We start from the raw sequence: 18,203 nt of genomic DNA, 5'->3' as shown, positions 1-18,203 counted from the left end.
GAAGAGATTACACATAAACAATAAACATGTTCAGAACAATTGAAAAAATACATTTACAAGCTTTTCAGTTTTATCTTCATTCATTCTCACAGTAAAATCTGCATTTCATTGTTGGAGAATACATTGCTAAACTTTCTCCATTATTTTTTACTTTTAATAGTTGTACATAAAACTAAGGAGTTTAAGTCTTTAAGATGAATGTTTCATAGAGTCCATTTGCAGGTTCTTGGTACTATTTGAATGCTGAAGCTAGTTTGCAGGAGATGCAACAAGCAGTTGCTCAGTGAGCGGTTCTGGCTCATGTCTCCCATCCCCTCCTGCTCCTGGGTTCATGTTTCCACCATTTATATTACATCCTTTCTGGCACCATCAGAAACCTCCACAGTCATAGAAATAACACAGATAAAGATTTGTGTCATTTTGGTGAGTTAAACTAGCTTAGCAAAAACAAGTTCAGAACCAGTGCAAGGCAGAGGGGGCCTGCCTAGGCTATAATGGGGGAAGGGAACCTGCTGCCTGTGGGATCTAAGCCTTGCGTTGCAGCTGCATTAGGCAGTTATAGTAATAGCGATACTGTCATGGTTTCTTGCTGTATTTTATTTTGCCATGCACTTTGGTCCAATTTAAAGGGTACTTCCTTGACAACATACTCCTTTTTTTTTTTTCTTTTCCCTACTCTTCCAGGTTTTTTTTCTTCCATTGAGTAACACCATCCTCAGCTGTTTCAAAGATAATTCTGTTTTTGCATGGGAATTTGATACTCTGCATTGTAAATACCAGTTGCCAACTCCTGTAGAGGGTTCTGTATTACTTTATAAGGTCTTTGCAGTTACCAGGTAAATTGCTATTTTAAACATTCTAAAGGCAGACTACAAAAATTGCAGTTTTAAAACAGGTTTTCTTTCCTTATTTGTAATGTTTTATGAAGTGTTGAGCTATATACTGTGATAAGTTTTTGAACTTTACTGTGACTGATACTTTCAGAAGGATCAATAGCAGTTTTTATTACAGTTCCATAACAGTTGAAATGAAGTAAGCTGATTTTTAATGACCACTAAAATAAGGTTTATACTATCCTTTACAGAAGCAAATTCTATTACTTAGGAGCTATTTTGCTCTTTCAGGAGAGTGTGACAGGAATAATGGCAGATTCAAAAGTGATTTGAGGGCATAGAAGGGAATGTATGATCTCTCTCTTTTTAGCTAATACTGCCTTAAATTATAGTATTCTGATGGAAATTTTACCTCATCTGTGATCCAGAGATGGCCGGATTTTTGTAGCTGGTGGAAAATCAAATCATCTTCACTTATGGTGTTTAGAATCAAAGCAGTTGATAAGAATAATTCAGATGCCTGCAAAAGTACGAGCTGTCCGTCATCTGGAATTCCTCCCTGACAGTTTTGATGGGGGCTCCAATCAGGTCAGTTTTTTTACCAAGCTTAAGACTGGAGTATTTGGTTAGTTGATTCAACACATATACTTTCAGGGCATTTGCGGGACACTGGGGATATGGGTCCATACCATACAAAAGGAAAGTTACAGTGCTAAACATTTCCTCAGTTGCTCTTTTAGCTTAATGGAATGTCATTGCTGAATTGGGTATTCCTCTTTGTTTTACATTGACAGTATTAATTGTTGAATCCTTTTAACTTATAGGTCCTTGGAGTGTTAAGTCAAGATAATATTATGAGATTTATCAACATAGAAACATGCAAACTTCTTTTTGACATTGGGACTAATGAAGAGGGAATTAGTACAGCAGCAATTAGCCCCAATGGACGGTATATTGCATCAGTAATGGAAAATGGTAGCCTTAATTTATATAGTGTCCAAGCTTTGACTCAAGAAGGAAATAAGGTAGAGTGTTTTACATTTCTTAAAACATCCCTAAATCCCATTAAAGTTGATACTTGTCTACGTAGCTTTTGTATCAGCAGTAGTTTGCAGACATGTGTTGAAGTGCTGTATTTAACACTACAAATAAAAAAAAAGTGGTTTGTAGAGTTCCCTTCATAGTTAGTCCAGCCTGTCAGGTAATACGATGTTTTAAAGTATATATATCACTGTGTTTCTGGTGTTGGGAGGAGAGGTAAATGGTATTTCTTTCTACAGCAATTTGTGTGGACCAATTTATCTTTGTAATGATGTTTTCGGGGGAGATGGATACAGCATAATTGTGCTGTTTCTGTTCCATTTCCTATAGGAAATGTTTCGCAACTGATGCTCTCTGAAACTGCAGGCACGAATGGTGTTTTTGTTACTGTGATTTTGTTCTTCTTACTGTGTTATTGGATACCAGCATCCATCATTACGGCACAATCATATTCCTAATCCTTCCTAAATAACAAACATTCTAAATACCAGTTCTTATTTTATTAAAATAATTTATTAATGGGAGTCAGGTTTCCAAATCCAGAGTTCCATATATCTTTAATCACCATGTCTTTGAAGTAAACAGTAACCAGCTTTGGATAATGACGGAGTTGGAGCTGAGGAAGGATGTGTAAAGATGTCACACATGCATTCCATTTGCACTTTTGCTGCCGGTTTGACATGAACTGGAATATCCACTTTGTTACTTGCTTTCTTAATCTCCAACATTGAATTAATACCTTCCTGACACTGAAGGCTAATTAAAGTTTGTAAAAGTCTTTTGTATTCTTTTTAACTGGTGCTATAGAAATGCAAACTATTTTAGTGGCATTGAGAAACACACTAAAGTAAATAACCTGAACCATACATGATACACATTTATACTATCCCAATTATATTTTAGTGTTTGCTAAGCAAGGAAATAACATGTTTGAGTGGGTTTGGAAGCTACGTAAACCTTCTCACAGTCTTTCTAGTTTATTACAGCAGTTTTATTCACTGACATACTTATTCAGGAGTATGCAGTCCATATATGTTTATTTATGGTATAAATGTGTCTCTATTCTTTCTGTGGCCATCAAGCTCAAAAATACGGCATATAAAATAGACTAAACATCAAATTATAGTGTTTTTTATTCTATTGTGCAAGATTTTAACTGAGGTATTTTCACTTAATATTAGCCACCCATATCCAAAGTAGTAGAAGATTGGTCCAAGTGCACCTCAGAGGCAAATAAACTGATAACAAGAGTGACTTCAGGAAGGTCAGAGTGGCCTCGGAAATCCAAAGGAAGCAAAATTCAAACCAGATTGGTAAAACTGCAAGTGAACACATCACTTGAAAATAAAGAGGTAGGAAGAAGTTGCAAATATTTTGTTCTCCAGTCTGCAGCATTTAAATTTCGTTGCAAAAAATATTTAGCTACTTAGTTTAAAGAATAAGTTCAGGCACTTATTCACTTAGATGTTTGAGCAGAGAGGGGATTAAGGAAGTTTTAATACCATTTCCTCTCCCTGTTTAGCCCATACTCCTGTATTATGTGACACAGGCCGAGCTGCCTCCGGTCAGCTTGGGGTACCTCTGAAGTTGTTCAAGCAACTTGTGACACATTTGGGTATTTACCAGATCTGATCTACTTCCTTACTAGCAAACTAGCACCTCTAAAATGTCTGCCTAGAAGCCATTTCATTTTTTATTAATTATTTAGAAGATGCATTACTGTTAAATTTATTTCCCTTCTATCATCACCGTGCCATCTTCTCTCCCTGTTTTTATCTTGCATCTCGTATGTATATATACTCTCATGTATATACACACATACACACACTTATATACACACATACATATCTGTATCTATATATATATCCTCCTGTAACATTCATCACAATATGATCTATTCCTTATGTCAATATTCTTTATGGTTTGGCTATATCCGTCATTTAATAATGTATAATTTAGTCAGTTAGGGTCTAATCTGCTCCTGACTGAAATCAGTGGTGGTTGTTCTTTGAGTTCAGTAGAAGATGAACCTAGGATTATGTAACAGATAGGAGTACACATTATTTTATTTTTTTAGATATTATGTTAGGAACTTCAATATTTAGCTGCTATCATTGATTAGAGTGCAAAGAAAGAGATTATGAAAAAGAAATCCTTACATTTATTGTTAATCCCCTGTGTTGTAGAATGAATTACCAGGCGGATTAAACAAGAAACGTCTGTGGGCCTTATTGAAAGGATTTGGAGAATATCCAGCAAAGTACAGGTATATTTATATGTATGTTCATGCTTGCACAAAATAAAACTGCTTGTGTTTACTGGCCTATGAAAGACAAGTTGCTTGACTAAGTCTACATTTTAATTGCAGGATGTTTGTTTGGCGTTCCTTACTACAGCTTCCTGAAAACCACTTAGCCTTCAGTACCCTGATAGATAAGGGTACCCACAGTGCATTTGTTAATATTCAGAATGAGTACCCCATCAAAAGTAGGAAACTGCTGAGACTTTTACAAAGGTAAAATATTTATTTATATTTATTTTAATATTATAGATTTTTATTTTCATGTAGTGATCTGAAGTGTATCCAATAGCTGGAATCAGCTGTAAGGAAAATTCTAAAATGAAATAGTAGTGCTCTCATGCAATTTTGTTTTTATAACTTGTGTAATCCTGTGTCTATCTTGAAGTTTACAGACTTTCTATGTTGTGGTTCTAAAATGCATATTATATTTTTATTTGGTTTTGGATCGATGTTTTCTACACCTTTGTTTGCTTTTGTGTACAGGACCTTATCAGCTCTAGCTCACTGGTCTGCTATCTTTGCTGAGACACCTTATATTCCTTTGCTAGCATTCCCATTTGTAAAATTATTCCAGAACAACCAACTGATCTGCTTTGAAGTTGTTGCTACAGTAGTAGGTAAGCAATGATTTTAAAAACTGAAATATACTGCAACATGTTTAAGCTTTTCCATGCAAAAAAGCTTTTCCTGATGAAATGAATGAGGTATTTCCTAAGAGGTCACCAGGCTCTCTTCTAAAGGTGTTGCCAGGAATTAATATGTAGCAACTGTATGCTTAAAACAAAAACCTGCTTGTAAATAAGTCAAGATATTAGACTTCCTTTTGCAGTTTTTCTAGCAAAAAGTTAGCAGTTTAACAGTATTTGTAAAGTCTAATCAGCAAAACCAAATGTATCTAGCGTAATTAGATCATCATAACTAAAATCTCTGAGACATGGGAAAAGTAGTTGCACCCACCCACCCCACTCCCTCACTCCCTCGTAGTCAAAAGGTAATGATCTCTTTTAAGGTTTTACTGTGTTTAGTTGTCCTAAGCATGTTGTAACTCAAAATTAGACATTTGGCTGAAAACTGGCTATGGCTGTCTTCTGAAGAAACATTCTAAATTAAAGTGCTTTACACTTAAATTAGTTGTTGCAGCTGCTGCTAAATCTACAGAAGATATGTGCTGCCAAGCATACGTACCCACTTTGCAAACACATGCTGTTAGTGAGTAAGTATCCAAATTTACGGAAATTACTCTTAGTATGTTAAAAATTATTTGATCCAGGCTGTAGTTTCATGAGACAGAAATACTGGTTTAAGTATTCCATCTGCCTCTGACCACTTAGTCCCACAGCATGCAGAATTTTTTTCATTTTATTTTTGAGCCAGATTAGTTCCCCTGTCTGGTTCACAGTGTACTGGCACAAACACTCATGCCAGTGCAGCTGGAGAAGCAGTGTACTCTGGCAATGGTTTAGGAATAAATGCTAGGAAAGAGGAGAGGTGGGAATCTCTTAAATAGGTTTTGCTGCCTAAAACTACCTCTTAAATTCATAGCCTTTATAACCAAACCTTAAGGTTGTCAAGAGTCTTATCACTCTGGATTACAGTGGATTGTATTGGGTTTTTTTTATTCTCTTTCAGTTAATTTTTGTCAGCATTGGTTTGAGTATTTTCCCAATCCTCCAGTTAATGTCCTTAGTATGATGGAAAATGTTTTGGCACATCATGACAAAGAACTACTTCAGCATTTAATAAAATACAATGTAACTTCACAGGTAATAATCTAGCCAACTTTTGTATGTAAAATTTACTGCAGTGAATGATAGTGTACTAGTCTTTCATTTTGACGTACTTCTTTTTTGAGGGAGTTTTCATTAAATAACAGTGAATTATATGGGAGTGTAAAGAACATATCATTGCTTTCCTGCAGCTTTTCCTTTTCCATGTTCATAAATCTCATATACATGCTAGTGTAGTTCTTAGAAGTCCTTTGCTTTCAAGTCCACATTGCTTGAAAATCTGCTCACCAAATTATAAATGTACTTTTTTTTTTTAATGGACATAGATAGGATGAATTAATTTTGTAATCCCTATTTATCATTAGGGATGATTTTAGCTTCACAAATCTAAACAGAAGATTTAGACATCCAGTGAAATAAGAAATTTACTTATAATCACTCCATATTAATTTTGAATGTTTATAGTGGGTGGTAAAACCTATCTTCAAATATTCTGGTTTAATTCCTGTTTCTTTCATAAATCAATATATTCTTGCTATAAGGCAAGAAAAATTCACATTATTTCTTTAAAAGGAATGGTAAAATTGTACTAATGGATTATTTTGTCAATTTTCTCAAATAATGTAGGTTTATGCTTGGCCTCTTCTAGAAACACTGTTCTCTGAGGTTCTAACAAGAGAAGAATGGCTGAAAGTCTTTGACAATATCTTCTCCAACCATCCTTCATACTTTCTAATGATTGTTGTTGCCTATGTTATATGTTCCAGAGCTTCCTTGCTTCACTGTAATCAAACAGCAGATTTTGAGGTAAACATCTTCATATGAAAGTGTACCTAGAGAGACACATAAAACATTGTATCTGTTGTTATGGAGGTTAGGAGATGTTTCATTTCCACGTTAATATTTTATTACATGTTTCTGAATAGTGTCATCTAGTACCTTACAAATAAACAATAAATGAGTAAAATATTGAGCAATTTTCTGCGGTTTCATGCAACAAGATCTTTAAAGCTTTCTAACGCCACTAAAAGCCATTTTGTAAACATCAGTCATTCATCAATGACAAAATAGTTCTGCCTCTTTTTTGGGGATCTAATGTGGTCTCTCCCTGTGGAGACAAGACGCAGTTATTCTGTTATGTTGTTTCATTATTTTGTTTTCAGATTTGCAAAATTAGGCAGTATTATTTGACGTTCTCTGAAGCTAAATGAAAATGTTTCCTAATGTTTAGCCTTACATGGGAGAAGCAGGTTTTTTCATATGAAAGCATCTCTGTAGGCAAACAAAGGGTTCCACCTTGAAGAAGTGCTTGTGAGCAGTCAGTTTGACAGACATCAAACAGTCAACATTATTGCTACATTTAATAATAACCAATTTCAAGATTTTTGTGGTGAATAGGATCTTTGACAGGAAGAATAGTCCTGCAAGAAGGGGAACTTCCAAGCTTCATGTCTGAACACCAAAAGTCGAGGGAGGTTTATCCAGTGGTAGGAGTGTCTGTGTGAGCAGTTGGATACTCTAAATTCACACCTAGCTTTCCAGATCCCTTACGCAACTGCTGTTTGTGGGGAAGGAAAAGAACCAGAGCATACTTTTACAACTTGAAGAGGTTTGGGTCAAGTCATTTGAGCTGGTGATATTTTACTAGTGGGTAGGGGTAACTTAATAATCCCTTTTAAAATCAACTTTTGGAATATAGATCTTGCTAATTTACCTAATTATTCCCAAATAGATATATTAAAAACTTGCTTAATTTTTTGTAGAATGTAAATGGAAGCATGTCTCTTACAGTATTTCTTTCACCATCGTAACAACCTGGACATTAACGTTGTGATTAAGGAAGCTTATCATCTTATGGAGGCTACACCACTAGATATCCATCCACAGCGTATGCTTGATGACTTCATACCACTTACAAAAGGACAGTACCCTGTATTTAATAAGTATCCCAAGTTCATTGTGGATTATCAAACTCAGGAACGGGAGAGGATCAGACAGGATGAAATTGAATACTTACGAGAGAGGTATTAATGGGAAAGTTGAAGACAGTATCAGACTGGGAGGGACAGGTGGACACAGCTGCCTTTCTCTGTCATATGTGTATGCTTGAGAAGAGAGACAATTAAGAAAATTCAGGAGGCTGACTTTAAATAGCTGCTAAAGGTTAAGAGTTATTTCATTTGACATGTTTTTAAGTTAAATCGGCTGTCTTATCTTAAACAAAAAATGTTTGTGAATTCACAGAAAGTATTGCGCCACAAGTCTTCAAACTTGGAAGCTTGTAAGTGAGAGCCTAAACCTCTGTTGGCCTTGTAGTGTCTAACTTTGTGAAGGGCCGGGAGTTCGTAGCTTGCTGTTGAAATCAGTGGGTACCATGATGCTAGGGCACCTTTAGAAACTAGTTTTTGTTAAGAATTTGAGGAAGAAAATACCTGCGCTCATCTGAAATCCCCTGTTGTCTGTAACAGCCAGTATTGTAACTCTTCGTCATGTACTTTATCAGTAGATAAAGGGGATGCCACATTCTTTCATGACATCTTGTTTCAGCAGTTCTTTGCTAGTACAGTCATCAATTTCTAAGTAATCGAGTAATTTCTTGATACTTGCTTGAATTATGAACATGTGATCTCCTTCCATTTAGACAATTAGCACATGAATTAGAAGCTAAGGCACAGGAACGGAAAGCAGAAGATGAAGCCTGGTATCGAAAGCAGGAATTACTTCGAGAAGCTGAAGAACAGAGGCGAAAAATGCTGCTGGAAGAAGAGGAGAAGCTGGCGGAACAGAGGCAGAGGTATTGTAATATAAGAAGCATTAGGGGCCTGCCTACTGTATCCTGCTATTACATTTTTAACCATGAGTAAGGGAGAAATAACCACTCATTTGTAGAAATTGTAATGTGGGAAAACAGTGTGGTCTGGTGGCTCAGATTTTGGTGTGGGAATGAAGTGATCTGGATTGTATTACTGCCTTGCCTGAGGGAATACAGCAGATTAGAGGCCAAATCACTTCATATTTTTGTCTCAGCTCCCAGCCTTTTGTCTGGTCTCTTCGGATTGTGAATGCTCTTAAGCAGTCAACTGCGGTCTGTTTGCACACTGAGGCTTCAGACTTGCGCAGTGGGCAGACTCACACTGCAAATATGAGAGTCACTTACAGTACGAGTGACTCTACACACTCTTGTATTTCTAGTGGATTTAGAAAAAAGACTGCTTTATATATCAGTTGCTGAGCAAAGAGTTGTGATAGTACTGAAGCTGAACTGTTAGTACATTTTGTAGTTGTGAAGGTTTAAGAGAATTTTAACATCTCCATAGTTTTTTAGATCAACTACAAGTAATCATAGAATCATAGAATCATTTAGGTTGGAAAAGACCCTTAAGATCATCGAGTCCAACCATTAACCTAACACTACCAAGTCCACCACTAAACTATGTCCCTAAGCACCACGTCTACAAGGACTTCTCTTAAACATCTGTAACCTACAGAGTAAGTTGGGGATTTTTTTTAAAAGAGAGCAGTGAGCCTTTCTTTGCAAACTAATTCTTGAGTTTGTGGTTTTGTTCCTTGAAGGAGTTTGATATTTTCCAAGTAAACTTAGTACTAATTTTGTGCAGAAAGAGGTACCAGGACACTGGCAATTATTCTAAGGAATAGTTTCCAGTTCTGGATCATTGCAATAGTAAACTAGTGTTTATTAAAGTAGAACAGAAACAGGGCACAGGACGTCAAAGCTTAATTGAGGACATTGCCATTAGAGGATGTCTGTGTGTCTTCTGAATTTAATTTTGTCTTGTAAATGAAAACTGGACAACTTAGAAGAATGAAAGCTACAGTCCTAACCTTCATAAGCTAGAGATTAGCTCATAGTAACTAAAGGATAACATCAGTGCAAGTTTGTGCTCTTTGGTACTAACCTTCTATATACACAAGTTCCCTTGTTTCTATTTGTTTTGGCTCTGAAGACTAGCTGCTGTGAAAAGAGAACTGAAAGTAAAGGAACTACGATTTCTAGATGCTTCGAGAAGGCGTTTTCTGAAATACCAGCAAGATCAGCGTCAAATGGAACTGAAACGTCTTGATGATGAAATTGCGAGAAAGGCTGAGTATTGCTCAAGCAATTCTTTTGTTGAATGTTTATTAGTGAAAATAAACAAGGAAAAAAAGCATATCTAAAATTTCAGTCGATATACTGTGATTTGTGAGCCTAGAGGTCTACTTAGCATGAGATGGACTGCTTTAAGTGGTAAATGCATAATTTAACAGTTTGATTTGGCACTTCCTTTGTTCCACTAGCTTGCTTTAACTGGCAAAATTCCTGAGAAAAGCTAGATTCATCTGTGTATTGGCAGTGTTGAAAAATGTAATGAGCTCCTTAAAGGACTAGTGAATTCTCAGCTGTCTGTGGGCTGTGTCCAGATTGCAAATTAACTCTGCCATTGATTGAGAGGCTCCACGGCAGCCTCTGGCCAGGCCTGGCTCTGCTCCCATGCTACTAGCTCAGGCAGTGTAGCATGCAGATGCTGAGAATGGAAGCTTTTGAACCTCGTGGGCATGAATTGAGTCTTTGCAAGGCCGTTCCTTGTGTCTCAGCACCACACTTTGCAGAGTGCGGTGCAGCTGCATGTTTGTTTCTGCAGTCAGGGCACTGTAAGATTTGTTAGCTCAAGCTCAGCACAGGTTCTGCCAGGTGCAAAGTGGCCATGTTCCTATCTGTGTACTGCCCTCCTCAGTCTTCTAGGTTCAGAGACTCCTTATTTCAATTTGGAGCTGCATCTGGCAGGTTATTAGCACTAGATCAAGCCTGACGTTTCCCAAACATGCTTGGCTGGATGCAAAACTATTCCTGTGCGTCTTTTCCACCTTACCCTGTGCTTTTGATATGTAATATTTTCCGTTGTTAATGGTATGACAGAAAGTCAACTAGAACTTAGAAGCAGGGTGTGGCTTGGGGGTTTGGACATTCTTTTTGATATTGTTTTTTTAAGGGAGAACAATTTCTGCTTTACTGTATTTTCATGTGTTTCTCTTCTCCTCAAGGCATCCATGAGAGAGCAGGAAACAGCTGCTACTGTTCAAGATGTAGAAGTACGACGGATGGAACTTGAGTCACAAAGGCAGCTCTTTGAACAGGTAATTATTAGGGAACTATACAGATGTTTATATTTAATGGTTCTTCCTTTGCAGTTCTCAGATTTGGTTATGTTCATTGAACCAGACTTTGTGAGGAAAAAGGGGACCTTTTTTTTTTTCTGGGAGAAAATGCCCATATCCTCCTCATTTTATTCTTCTCCTGTGCAGAGGTATCATTTGTTGCTGCAGGGTTTAGCTGTATGCTCAGCTGGTTGAGAGAAGTGAGGAACATGGAAATAAGTCTATAACAATATGTTCCTCATCCCAGAAACTCCCACCTTTTCATCTGTGATATCCAGATATATCTAGGTTTTCTGGAGGGAACAGCATAGCAGATTGATATACTTGATGATGTTGGCAATTAGACCTTTTTTCATTGTTAAGCAAAAAGGAATGGATGATTCATGGGGAATGTGCAATTCCTTTCTTAAATGACTGACTTCTAATTCAGAAAGACCACTATTCAGTAATAAAGGGTTTTAATCAATAATACTGTTTAAAGTTAAATATGAGTTAATTATTCTAAATAATTATTACAAATGACTGAAAAGCAAGGCTGCCAATAGAAGGCTTTAGTAATGTCCGTTTTGGTTAGAAATAGTAAGTTAAGTGTTTAGAAATCACAGCTACATTTCCCCATCTTGCATATGTGCAGATCTGATGGAATGCAAGCAGAAGTGGACATCCAGGTAGCTAACCCTTATTTTGAAGCATGTGTCTGCTTATATTTGGATTTTTAAAGCTTTTGGCTGTAGACTTTTTATAACCCATGCTGAGCATAACTGGGCTAAATTTCTTTTAGCATTTATTTATTAAATACACAGCCAGCTGTATTGTGGCTACATAATGCAAAGCAGGCTAAGCTCATTTGTGTTCCAGTACATGTAAAGTCACATATTTAAGGGAAGTAATTCTACAGTGATCATCCTCTTTAGGCTAGAAAGGTAGCAATTATTTAACTAACTGAGGATATGTGTTTGCCCACAAGAGTCTGTGTAGACAGGCATTCCCTGCCATGCTCAAAACTGACTGTTTCACTGCCATCAGTAAGGGTCTATGTTCAAGCTTAGAAGGCCGTGTATGTTAACTTTGCTGCAGTACCCTGCTGACACAGGCCTGGGAAGGGGTTATGTCTTCTCCAGAAAACTATGTGGATGTGCCCTGGTGAATGTGAAGAAAAGATGGTGAGAGTTAAAATTCTATTTCTGGATCTACTGCTGATTCGTACTACTTTGGCAAATCATCTCTGCATTCAAGCTGCAGATGTGTTTATTTTAAGTCCCTGTATCATGAAACATGATTTATATTTGTGAAACATTTTGAGGTTTTGGCTAAAATGTGCCATAAAAGTGCAGAATGTTTTCATTATGAATCTAATTCATTTAAGTTGGAATTCTGCTTTTATGCTCCCCTGTAATCCAGGGAATGGAATTACATCAGTATCAACCTGCAAGACCACTGTGATGACTCGGGCTTAGTGTAATTCCAAGTGGATAAAACAGCAGGGACTATCACTTTCTTGGACAGTTATAATATGTATGAGATGTGTGGATATATTCAAATACTAGTTTAATGAAATTTTAGTAAATGTTAAAGAGACAGAATTACAAATGTAGTTTAATATCTTAGCAACAATAATTTACATTTGTGTGTTTGGCAGCGACTAATCAAAGATCAAGATGCAGTTACAAACGAAATGAAAGAAGAGGTGGATGCCCATCGAAGAAAGGTGGATCTGGAAGATCATCTTGTTCAGAGATTGATGGAAATAGATAGAGAAGAAAAACAGAAAGCTCAGATAGTAAGATGATTGGATCTTAACATGTACTTTGGGGAGGTAGTTACTGTGCTAACTAGTACAAGTTAATAGTATTTTAATTGCAATTAACTCGTTCAAGTTAATATGAGAATATTTTCTAAAGAAATTAATTTCTAGATACCTATATTAATAGATTATGACAGTATATTTAAAGTGTTGAAGTTTTCAAAAATCTGACTGAAGTGTCCAAACGGATATATAATACTGAAATTCTCTGGGCCTGCCATCAATATTAACTTTTCTTTACTTCTCAGAACTTAGAAGGCATGTAAGACTCAAAAGTGCTTTTCAAAATAAGTCATCCTCCTGTTAAGGAATATGTTTTATCTGTAACCATAACAAAACAAAAGTAAGCCTCAAAGGAACTTTCAGTTGGTAGTCCTTGGCAGGAAATTCAGCTGTAGAAGCTGTCTTCTAGATCACGGTAATGAATGTGTGTAGCTTGACATTAGGAATTTTTCAGATTTTCAAGCTCAGAACTTGTAACTGCATAGTTGGAAAAATAGTTGCAGCTAACCCACTGCCCATATGCTTGGCATCTGCATTTATATTTTGTCTAGAAATAAACATATGGGTCTGAATTTTTGTAAACAGCATTAGATCTTTGGAAGCAGATGGATGTGGGTGGCAGTATTGGCATCCAGGTATCAATCTTATGTTAATTGCACCTGTAAATCATATTAAATCCATGCTAAGAAAGCAAAATCCCCAAAATCATGAAGAGAGTTGATGCCTCATTTCAAAAGATTGAGAAAAAAACAAACCACAAAATGAAACAAAAAAACACCCTCAGCAAGGAAAAGAATAAGAAGGATGAAGAAGCAGCAGAAGAAAAGCCCTGATAGATGGGACAGCCTGCTGTAATGAATGGAGGAGTGGCATGGCAGGGACAGTCTTGCGGCATCTAACAGTGATACTGGAGAACACTTCAGTTCCTCTTACCTTATCTGTATGTAAGGCTATGTGCTTGAAATAGACTAGATGGATTGCTGGTAAGAAAAATGTTTTATTAGGTGGCTGAAGAAAATTTAGCCAAAGCAGAGCAGAAGCGCATTGGCACTGACTGGAGGTTGCAAGCGTTACATGAACTAAGGCGTGATGATCAGAACCGTGAGAAATGTTATGAAGAGATAGCCAAGCTCCTGCACGACAACAGAGTGAAAGAAACTGAACTGCTGAAGGCCATGAGGGAAGCAGAAGAAAAAAAGGTATTTGCATTATTTCTTTTTCTGAGTTGGACTGGCACAAATGTAACTGTCTTTTGCCCATAACTTGGTAGAGCATAAAACTGAAAGGTATTGAAGAAATATTTTGTTAGGAGTCTCCTTTCCTGTTTTGACTAGAAGTTTCTGGAAGCAGTGGAGCAAATCGGTGAGAATATTTTAGGCTTAGGAAAGCATATTCCTAATTCTGTAAGTTCCTCTCATTTTTTTTCTCTGACTCAAGACTTTTACCTTTCTCCAGGTGTTTGAATGAGAAATTTTTCAAAAAGAAACATTCATTCAGCTTAATAACATATATTTTGATTTAAAGGTGAAGTGTAATCTGTAATAATCCAGATGATTTTACTTGTTGCTTTTCCTTGCAACACATCTGTTGAAGACACATTTAATATCTCTATTGCACAGTGGGAAGAAGTTATACAGAAAAAAGCTCAACTGGAGGAAGAGCAGAAGGCTGCTGCTGCTGCCGATGAACACAGGAAGCAGTTTTTAGAAGACAGAATGAGTGATGCATTAGAATTGGCTGAAAAGCGGCAAAGAGAAGATGGCTATTTTGGTGAGCATATAGATAATGCAGTTCTGTGTGGACGTTGGCATGAAGCATTCAGCAACTGAATACAAACTAAGTGTCCAATATTAGGAGTAAACTTGAGATTAACTTCTTTACATAAGTACTTTTTGGCAGTATTCTTTCATGAAACCAATGTATCGGGCCAGACTTGGAGACTTGGAAAGGAATCTCAGTTTCATATCTATCAGATGCAGCAATAAAATGGCATTTTTGATAGGAGTGCAGGTTTAGCTCAGCTTAAGCCAATCATAAAACAGCATTGCTTAGAAGTCCTCTGGCAAATAGTGTTGCCCTGTCATGACATCCAGTATTATACCAATAAGTGACTTTGCAAAGTGTTCACAGGAAAAAAAAACGTTTATGTGCTTCCAGAACTGACCAGTGCATCCTTCACAAATGCTGCATTTGTGGGTTTTTGCAGATATTTCTCCTATTCCCCCATCTCTGCAAGGCTCACACAGGATTAGTGATTAGTATTAAGATTAGGTGATTAATATTGCTTTAGGCAAACTTTTTTAGACTTTGCCCTTATTTACCTAATGGTTTTAGTATGGAGTAATTTGAAACTGCAAATGATTAAAATGGGTGTCTCCTTCTAAAACTGCAAGTACAAGTAGCCATATTCCTAAGATCACACATGATCTTAGTGGCCCATTTGTCAGAAGATTAATTATATAGATGAAACAGCACATGTGGAGCTGTAATTTCTTAAAATGAAATGCAGTGATGCATAGCTTTGACCCATAGAGTAGAAACATTGACTTCTAATTCTGAGCAAATTGTACTTGCCATTAGCTGGGGTGAGTGATTGTTCCAGTTTTGCTTCCTGGAGAAAAACTGTTTTACCTCAAGCTAGAAAAATTCACTAGAAATTTAAACACTTTTCATTTACAAAGAATCCTTCTCTCTGTTTCCCAGAGAGACTGCGTGATTTAAAGGCTGGACATACAGAGAGAGGGGTAGAACTCCAGCAGGTGCCAAGGTCTGGAAACGTCTGTCTGAATGATTTGTCTGTGTCGGAGTCATCATTGCACAGTAAGTTTCTAAGTTAGGATTCTCCTTTCTTTCACATTTAAATTCAGAAGCATTACTGGAACACCTCATTGTGCAACTGAGTCATTATTAGTTGTGTAGGTGTTTAGTGGACAGTAAACCAGTTTATTGTTGTATTCTATTTCACACCTGAAAAAAAGTCTTTGCTACCAGGGGCAGCATGGATAGGAAGTGCCTGAAGTGTGTCACATTGTGAAAGTGGTCCTGTTAAACTTCAGCCTAGTTTAATCCCCCTCTGACCTGATCATTTTACCTGTGTTTTTTCTGCCTTCATAGTTATGTATGATTTGGGGATGTTAAGATGTAGAACCGTCTTTCATCAAAAGCTTACAGAGAGTAATAGTCAGGAATTAGTCTGTAACCATTTCCTCTGGCCTGTCCTAGCCACTGTGGCCAGTGAAAGCACAATTTAAAATCATATGCATCTTACGTACAAAACTCTGCACGCAATGGGAAACACATATCTATGGACCTGCCATAGCGACCCATCAGCATCTGACCTTTTTGTAACAAAACATAGGTAGCACTTCCAAAGAACTTGCTTTTACAGGTCTTGAGGCTGTCTCACATATAGTGGTACTAATAAAAGATAGCATTTCTATGCCGGAGGTACCTGTTTTCCAAAAAACATTCATAGTATTTATGGAAAACCGTTAGTTGCAATATTAAGTCCAAATTTCTTGTGCTTAAGTGTCTTTAGACAGAAGATGGGAAGAACTGGCATGCCAGGAGCGGGAACTGATGGCAGAAGTCAGACGGCTCAGACAAAAGCTTACCTCACAGGCTCGAACTAGACATCCACCAACTTGTTTCCCAGCTACAAAGTGGACATTCTGAAATGGTTTGCTCTGGACCTCAGCTGTACTTTCAAATTATTAATCAGTGAAACGCTAAATATGTATAGTGTGATTAAAGACTGATTCTAGATTGTTTATTATAAAGGCCTTTGGAAATATTTTTACATAAAAATAAAATGCTAGATAGAAAATTGTATGTTTTTTGTAACCTTCTCATTATTTTCTTAGTAACTATAATGCTATTTTTACTTCTAAAATAAACTCACTTTTTACCATGAAGTTATTACTTTTACAGTATTTGTATACTTTATTTGTTCTGGTGGCTGCCATGACTTGAAGAAAAGAACCAGTGTTGAAATTTTGGTTTTGTCAATGATGTGTAAGTGAATTCTACAAGTTGCAGCAGGGAAATTTGCAATTAGAGGAAAAAACCCTTTCCATTGAGGGCCAAACACTGAAAACGAGGCCCAGAGAGGCTGTGGAGCCTCTGTTGCTGGAGATACATACAGTTGTTATACGTATTAGCAGGTTCATTTCATGAGAAGGAAGGGGAGAGAGGATCTAAATAAATATACTGTTTTTCATGGTGCTAGGCTGATTTTCACTGGCTAATATTTTTGACCCAAGAGTAGAACATTATGTGATGTTACAGTAAAAAAGAATGAGGCAAAGTAAAATAAAGTGAATCATTCATAATTGCTACACACAATGCTGATGCAGGAGTAGACTTGGCTGTGTAAAAATATGAGGACCTGGAACTTAATTTGGTCTGTTTCCTGTGGGGTTTTGCTGACACTCTTTGGGGCAGCAGTATCAGAGCGGGACTGCTCCTGGTGCCCCATGGGTGCTGAAGCACTGTGCGCAGGGCAGACCCGGACAGGACGATACCTCTAAACAGCAACCCTTTGTCACCTGGGGCTGAGGGCAGCCTCCCTCTTTGGCATTAACTTACATGAAGACCTAAACACATAGAGGTACTTTAGTCATCCTCACGTTCGCATCCTCTGTGTCCAGAACCAGAAACAGCCACATTAGCAGAGACCGGGATCCACGGAAATCTCATTGCAGCCCTCAACAGAGTGCGGGGAAGAGGCATTGTTCCTTTTCAAAGGGAGAAAAATGCAACAGGTGAAGATCATCTCTGGGAGGCAGAAGGAGGAGGTGAGAAAATTGCCTTTTTCTGTTGACTGTCTCCACATTTACATATGATTGCTTCTGTATTTAAAGGGAAAAAATGAATGCACCAAGTTTTTGGCTAGCACCTTGGGCCTTACGTGTACACACGTGGTTTGTAAAAGTGTTACAGCTGTAAACGTGCATACACCAGAGTGTTTCCAGCAGGCGGGCACCAGTGCCCTGCCGTGTCCCCGCCACAGCTCCTAGCCCCTGCCCGGCTGCGGGACCCCTCAGTCCTGCCTGTACCCCACCGCAGGGGCCGGACCCCTTTTCCCGTCCCCAGATACTGAGATGGGCTCGCAGACAGCCGGGATGCGGAAACCCCTCTGCCGCAGTGCGCTTCTGAACGATGGATGGGATGGTGCGGAACTGAGTTCCCTGAGGGACACCGGCCCTGCCCTGGAACTAAATAAATCGTGGCTCAACAAAGCCGAGGGGTCGGAGAGCGCTTCTGTACGGTTTTGTGGCAGCTAAAAGCGCAGGGGCCCGGCCGGGGAGGCTCGTTCCTTGGGTCCAAGAAAAGAGCCA

The 18,203-nt window shown here is 37.7% G+C and overlaps 1 protein-coding gene across 1 annotated transcript in view; it reads left to right on the top strand.

Annotated features, from left to right (window-relative positions):
* Window positions 1–16,539, top strand: part of TBC1D31 (TBC1 domain family, member 31) — a 22,359-nt gene extending 5,820 nt beyond the window's left edge. Inside the window, 18 exon segments of the mRNA XM_009706242.1 lie at window positions 685–836; window positions 1,262–1,421; window positions 1,658–1,858; window positions 3,056–3,226; window positions 4,061–4,140; window positions 4,243–4,389; window positions 4,660–4,793; window positions 5,806–5,939; window positions 6,531–6,710; window positions 7,695–7,927; window positions 8,545–8,697; window positions 9,869–10,004; window positions 10,944–11,036; window positions 12,697–12,837; window positions 13,869–14,063; window positions 14,484–14,634; window positions 15,568–15,684; window positions 16,394–16,539. Coding sequence (XP_009704544.1) covers window positions 685–836; window positions 1,262–1,421; window positions 1,658–1,858; window positions 3,056–3,226; window positions 4,061–4,140; window positions 4,243–4,389; window positions 4,660–4,793; window positions 5,806–5,939; window positions 6,531–6,710; window positions 7,695–7,927; window positions 8,545–8,697; window positions 9,869–10,004; window positions 10,944–11,036; window positions 12,697–12,837; window positions 13,869–14,063; window positions 14,484–14,634; window positions 15,568–15,684; window positions 16,394–16,539 — 2,724 coding nt within the window.
* The last annotated feature ends 1,664 nt before the right edge of the window (window positions 16,540–18,203 follow it).

Source organism: Cariama cristata, unplaced genomic scaffold (genome assembly GCF_000690535.1).
Source record: "Cariama cristata isolate BGI_N322 unplaced genomic scaffold, ASM69053v1 scaffold29798, whole genome shotgun sequence".
NCBI classification, from domain to species: Eukaryota; Metazoa; Chordata; class Aves; order Cariamiformes; family Cariamidae; genus Cariama; species Cariama cristata.
This window is presented reverse-complemented; position numbering and strand designations above follow the sequence as displayed.